A 7087-nucleotide genomic window follows, 5' to 3' on the forward strand; every position below is an offset into this window, starting at 1 on the left:
TAATTTGTTTATTCGATTATTTTTCAATGTTATTGTTTATTATTCAATTATATACATAGTAATATTACAAGTCAAAATATAATAAGCAAAAATGTTAAAAAAAATTTCGATTTTTTGAATGCTTCTGTTAGACAATTTAGAATATAAAATTTAGATTTCAGATATGCAAAATTTATATTTCGAATTATAGAATTTAAAATTCAAAAATAAAAAATGTTAACTTTCAAGTTTTATAAACTATGAAGTATCTAGATTTTATATTTTGGAAGTAAAAAACCAAGAAGGATAATTTTGACATTTTCAAAAATATGGTGTGCATGAGGAAAATATGGGAGTGCATGAGAAAAATAGGGGTGCAAGAAGAAGAGCTATGCTTTAAGTTATAATATACCATCTAATTGGATTAATTTACTGTTTTATTAGGCCTTAGCTCAATGTTTCTTTTAATATATTTATTTATCCTTTATTTGTAAATTTGTGCATAAATAAATGATAATATTTTTATATTTTTACAGTTTACGATTTTCTTCTTCTTGCATCTGTTTCATTCCTTGTGGATATGTCTCAAGTTAATATTGATAAGACATTTAAACAATTTTAATACAAATTAAAAAGACTTAATTAATAAAAATTATGACCTAGAATCTGACTTAGGATCCAATATTTGTAGAACAGAAAGGAAAAAAAAAAACCATTACTAGATAGATTGTCGTGTTTCAAGCCATTTTGAGACTTTCACCCCATCTTCACACTCGTATATATACATGTCTTTCATGAACTTGATTTGACCCAAACCAACCCAAATCAATTTTCTGTTGAATTTTTGTAGTGTTTAGATCAAAACTAACCTCATTCATTTAGACCATTCAAGTACAAATTGGATCATCTATTCTTTTAATATTATAAAACTAACTTCCAAGATGAAAATGGTTTTCTAGTCATGTACATTAATTTTACTATATCAACTGGTGATATGAGATTTTAAATGTAAAATAATTTATAAAAAACAAAATAATAATACTTAAAATAGATTATATAAATAATATAACTAATGATAATGAGCAAAAGGATGAAGAGATTATTAATAGTCAAACTGGTATCCCAATACAGCTTACAAGAAAAAATACAAGATCTTATCAATGGAAAAATTAAAAAAAAAAAAGAAAAAAAGACAAGAAGAACACTTTTGAAAAAAATTTCTAGGCCACCGAACATTATTCGGCTCCAAATAGAAATCAGAACTCTAGTTTCTATTGCACGTTCACAACAATTTTGGTCCTAGCCTTACATTCTACTTCTTCCTTTTATAAATCTTAGCCAAAAAGGACTTCAATACAGCTTGAACTGCTTTGCTAGGATGAGCTTCAATGGAGGTTACAAGCGTCACATAGCTCCCACTCTCATACTCCTCAAATGCACCCTTGGGAGTAAATAAACAAAGTAAAATCAACATCAATCATGATGTTCACAGGTATTTGGAACTAAATTTGTATGACCTATCGTTTGGCTAATAGTCTCTTAGTAAGTTGATATGGCAAAGATGCATCATGCATTTTAAGGGTAGAGTTTTCCAATAAATTATTAATGAGCTACATAGATGAAGCTCAAACCTGAAGATTAAGCTCGTTATACAGGGCCTTTACTTTAGCAACATTTTCTGGATTGGCATTCCCATAATTGTCCTGCATACCGCAAAAAAATTCATTCAGTGTAGTCTAATCATAAGAAAAATGCGGGATATATTAAGATAATCACTTACATATAGAACTTTCTTTTGTTGTTCATTGCTAAGTTCCAAAGCTTTCGCAACTAACCAAGAGCATTTAAAATCTTCAATATCTGTACCTATCTGGTCCCATAGATAACTAGAATGAGATTAAAGTGAAATTGATGTTTCCAGTATCCATTAATTGTCCACGATGCTCACCTTTCCAATTGTTTCAGGATCCCCATAGCAATCCAAATAATCATCCTAAAATTAGAGGGGAAGAGATAGGTTAAAGTACAGTTTTTATAAAATATTTTAAGCTGATAGTGAAAATATACGGTAGAGACACATCATTCTAGAGTCTAAATGGCCTCAAGAGAAGAGGTCAAATATACCAGCAAAGATATTACCTGTACTTGAAAGTATGTTCCCATCTCAACAAGAATGTTCTTTACATCAACATGGTTATCCAAATTCTCACCCGCCATGAGCAATGCGCATGCAACCTGAATAAGAAGAAGATATATACTTAGATAAATAACAGATCATACATTCGAGTGGCCTACAGAACTTTTGGAAATTAATCAAATAGATAATAGAAAGACAACTTCTTTTAAGTGACACTCATTAAAAACATATCAAACTTTATATTCAGTTGCATGATAGCCTATAGGACCATTTTAAATGAATCAAATAGATAATAATAAAAAAAAAAAAACTTCTTTAAAGTAATAACTCTTTAGAAACATATCGAACTGAATAACATCACATGTATTTTATTTTCTGTTTCCTAGTTTAATCAGAAAAGTATTAAAGATTATAGCAGTGTAAAGTACTGGGCGACTGATAGCTATTTGGCACTAGTATTTCTAAGAAACTGACAAGGAGGAAACCAAAAATAGCAAGGTTATACCAAAAAGGGATAATAATACTTACTGGGAGGTAAAACGAGTAATAAGCAGTCTTGTACTGAACAATACGCCGATGCCTGCAGAAGATGATATCCATATGTTATCATTAGTATTGATTTCTCAAGACAGAAAAGAATAATGGCCAAGAAACGGAAGGGAAAATACATAGTTTGCATTGAAACATAGCACATTGCTAGCTAGCAATAAGAGAAGGAACTAGTAACAAGCAAATTTCACATCATATTCTTCACCATGCCCAGCCAAAAAAAGAGTTGGCTTTATTCATTTTGGAAATTTCAAGCAGTGCTCACAAAATTTCACGTCTATATCTAATGGGCATGTGCAGAGACAAATAGGGAAAGCAAGCAGTTATCTCTCTTCTGGCGTTAGCTTCCCGTCGTTTTACATAATACTCTTGATTGTACACTATAGAAAAGGATGCGATATTGCTCTCTGGCAGAATAATTTCTCCTTTTTTTATATTTAATTTAGTCACATTTACATATGATACAGCATTTCATGTTTGTCAAAAAAGTGGTTAAGCAATAATAATTTCTCTCTTTTCCCATTCTCACAGTGTTAATGTGTATTTGGACAGGTCTTTTTCTCCTTCCAGTGTGGTAATCAGATCTATCATCTGTCCTGAAGCAGTCTGGAACTCAACCTAAAAGAAAAAAAAAAAGCAAGATAGTCACATTTAAGCATATTAAATAGAATAAACCCACATAATTTAAACTTGGACACTTTAACTACCTCATTGAACAAATCAAGAAGATCAACATAATATGGTTTTCCCCTGAAATGTTTCTTAAGAATGCGTGGAATATGGTTTCTTAGTAAAACTCCATCATTTGCTGCAATTATCCCAACCTACACGATACATTAATCAGAGATTAATAGATTATCGGTTATAATTACTTATAATCAGAACAGCAGCACAAAGATGGCATAATGACTCGTGTTTATTTTTCTACAAACCTTGGGCACTCTAAACCAGCATGGCTGACCCCTACGTGTGTGAGAATTGTCCATAATGTCATCAAGAACAAGAAAATACGCCTGAAGCTGCAAAACTCAACAACATACAACCTTAAGACCCTCCAATGTCATCACAGTCAACTCTGAAACCATTAGAACTAGTTTAATCATTTAAAACAAGAAAAAGCAAAAGATTTCAATTGTCATACCCATTCAATACACCAACCAAGAGCACTAGCAAGGAAAATCTCGTCATCATTTAATTCATGTCCTTCTTTCAACAATCTGTAGCTGTCAATGACTGAGAGTCCCCGGTTCAATTTTCCTGCAGTTATAGTCCATATTTCTATCAACACTCTTTTTCTCTTTTTAACAATGCTTCAGAACAGAACCCGCTCTCCCCTCAGTTCTTTCCTAGCAAGGAATGCAACAACAGACCAACAAATAAACTAAAGAATCACTCAACACAGACACAAAATAAATTCTCAAGCCACACCTCCTGGCACATTGTAGTCCAGCATCTGCAATAAATTGTAATACATAACACTGTAAGTAACACAACAAAATTAATAACATACATTTCAATTAAATAGCAAACACCTGCAAAGTAACAGACACAAGTAATGGTATAACTTAAATATCCCACAACAACAAAACCTCTAAAGAGTAACTTAACTCCATTGAATGTGAGAAATTTTTAGACCCACATCACATCAACCTCAAATTAATCCAAATGAAACATTTTTCTAAACCACATATAATTCTTCAATAAATATAATTCTACTTGAACCAGATAAAAATAACTATGGCCGTAAAGCTCTTTTAAAATTTAATTCGAGATTACTGATTAAGTTGACTAAACTTATATTCTATCGGCTGATCTACTACTATGGCCTTTTAATAATAAACTCCTTTGAATATGAGAAATTTTTAGACCATCATCACATCAACCTCAAATTAATCCAAATGAAACATTTTTCTAAACCCCATATATTCTTCACTAAATATAATTCTACTAGAACCAGATAAAAAAATTACTACGGCCGTAAAGCTCTTTTAGAATCTAACTAGAGATCACTGATTAAGTTGATTAAATTTATGTCAGCTGATTTACTACTATGGCCTTTTAATATTAAACTTCCGATTAGTGGTTAAGCTAATCAAGATTATGTCTCTTGATCTACTCACTCAGTAATTAAACCAAATCCACTCTCTTTTTTTGCATGTTTATCTACTCACTCAGTAATTAAACCAAATCCGCTCTCCTTTTTTGCAATATAAATAACATAACTCTTCTCCATCAACCAAGATTAAACAAGAATGCGAAAACTCAAAAATCTAAAATGGGAAAAAAAAAATGCATACCCGGTCGACCCATTGGCGAGCGTCATCGGAGAATTCGAAAGCAGGGTCGTGAAGGAGTTCGGCTTTTAAAACGGAATAGACGTTGAGGAATGTAGACTTGAGATCCGCCATGGATCAGAAGAAGAATTAATGAGTTAATGGAGGTTTAAAATCAGAACGCAGAAATTCGGGTAGGTGTTTCAAAATTTGGTCTTGGAATTTTGAGATAATATAAATAGAACTGTGAGAAGATAGGAAGAGAGGACTTTAAGGAAGGAGGCGCTATTCGCCCTGCATGTGACTGTCTTCTGTCACACGTGTGTAATGCAACTATATAACCCACAACCAAACCACCAAAAATTATTTCTTTATTTTTTAAAATACAAAACTAATTGGTGTTAAAATGACCTTTGTTTTGCTTTATTTAATTATTTTCTATAAATAAAAAATTATAGCTTAAATTTCCATAGTTTCATTGTTCCTCCTAACTCTCTTTCGTCTTTTTTGCCAACTACAACTACTTTGTTTTCTTCAATTCACTGTACCATAATTAAATCGCATTAAATTTTCCTTAATTAAGGAAGTTGCTAATGTGTTAGGTATAATATTTATCAAAAACAGGAATACCTCTCTTAAGAATAGCTATATATCCGTCTTTCAAATTTATGATTAAAAATATTAATTCAAATAGATAAAACAATTAACATAATCTATATATTCTATTTTTAGAGTATATTATCATAATCTATATTTTCAGTGTTTAATAACGCATTTTTTAATAGTGTTTTATATTAAAATTTCAAAATTATCTCCTTAAAACAATAATGGAGTTCTTGCTCTGTATTGAAAACAATTTTATTGCCCACGACGCCCTCGTTTGTTCCAACGTGAACCCCACGAGAACGGTGCGCGAATTGCGAGATGTGGTCCACTGCATCTCTAGAATTCTAAACCCTTAGATCCAACGCTGGAAATTAAGCTAATTCGTTAACGTTGGTGAGGTCAAGATGAATCTGGTGGTTGAGATCAAACCTGAGATATCTGTATTATTATATGATGAATATACTTTTTTACAACTGTTTTCGTGTTCTTTTTAGTTAGATAATTTTTTTCTTCTTATATTTAAATTTAAATTGTTTTATAATTTGATAAAATATATATAATTGTACTTTTGTAATTAAAAGTAATTTCATAATCTTAATTAAAATTAAAAATAATATACACTTTGAAAAGAATATGGAGAACACAGTATTAACTAATTTTTTAATATTTAATCTCTCTGCGTATGGTTCACGTGGTATATTTATTAAATATATCTTTGCTGTGTATCCCGTGGCAATATCAATAGTTTTATATTCTGCCTATTTTGTTAAAAAAAACATTAACTAGTGCCTACGGATACAGATTAAAAAGTTGAAAAATAGCTATTTTATTAAAATGCATATAAATGTCCGCTTATATGACTTTTAATATATCTTCATAAAATATTATTAGCATAAATAGAACTGGTTCATATTAAATAAAAAAAACGTAATTAAAAAATCCAATAAAAATATAAGTCATATTCTCTTCACTATAAAATCTATACTTGGAATTTGTTTCATAACAAAAAAATATTTATTAATGTTAATTCTTCAAAGATTACGTAATATTGTAAGTGGACTATTTCTCTAATAACCCTGTATTTTTTTTTTTACATTGTGAGTTAAATGCTGTTATATTGACGTTGTTGGAATATTTATTTTGTTCGAGTAACTTTTCAAGTTGGAACTTAGATAGTAAATAGAATACAAGAAACAAAGAGTTCACAATAAAGTTTAACATTCTCTTTAAGTAATGAAGGCTTTAAACCAGACCAAAAGTTAAAATTAACAAAATTAGGAAGAAAAAAAAAATTTATGACTACTATAAGGAAAAAAAATATAGAAAATAATTTATTTTAAAATAATGTGGAGGTAAAACTTCTATGAAAGTGGAATTAAAACGTTATTACACTAGCAACAAACTATATTCCTAAAGAACATACAAAATACTTGTCATAATAATATACTAGTTTTTAACTTATTTAATTTTCATTTTTTTACATTTTCTTATGTTTTTTATAATTTGTATATTTTTATTATTATTTTCCAATTTCAGCTTACAG

General features: G+C 29.9%; 1 protein-coding gene across 1 annotated transcript; it reads right to left on the bottom strand.

Annotated features, from left to right (window-relative positions):
• Nucleotides 1–1058: 1058 nt before the first annotated feature.
• LOC137832113 (farnesyl pyrophosphate synthase 1) lies at nt 1059–5250 on the bottom strand. The gene is made up of 12 exons (XM_068640120.2): nt 4963–5250; nt 4094–4118; nt 3807–3922; nt 3598–3684; nt 3373–3489; nt 3195–3283; nt 2645–2696; nt 2119–2214; nt 1928–1972; nt 1760–1849; nt 1611–1682; nt 1059–1420 (listed from the first exon to the last, which is right to left on the bottom strand). Exons 1-12 carry the CDS (start codon nt 5071–5073, stop codon nt 1292–1294), a joined length of 1029 nt encoding a protein of 342 aa, XP_068496221.1. The 5' UTR covers nt 5074–5250; the 3' UTR covers nt 1059–1291.
• Nucleotides 5251–7087: the final 1837 nt, after the last annotated feature.

The sequence above is a fragment of the Phaseolus vulgaris genome, chromosome 6 (assembly GCF_051622355.1).
Source record: "Phaseolus vulgaris cultivar YP4 chromosome 6, ASM5162235v1, whole genome shotgun sequence".
In the NCBI taxonomy this organism is placed as follows: Eukaryota; Viridiplantae; Streptophyta; class Magnoliopsida; order Fabales; family Fabaceae; genus Phaseolus; species Phaseolus vulgaris.

Coding starts and splice junctions, on each gene's coding strand:
- LOC137832113 (XM_068640120.2), bottom strand. CDS start 5,073: ATGGCGGATCTCAAGTCTACATTCCTCAACGTCTATTCCGTTTTAAAA. Junction 3,685..3,806: donor TTGGTTGGTGTATTGAATGG/GTATGACAATTG, acceptor TGAGTTTTGCAG/CTTCAGGCGTATTTTCTTGT. Junction 1,683..1,759: donor AACAAAAGAAAGTTCTATAT/GTAAGTGATTAT, acceptor TGCGGTATGCAG/GACAATTATGGGAATGCCAA.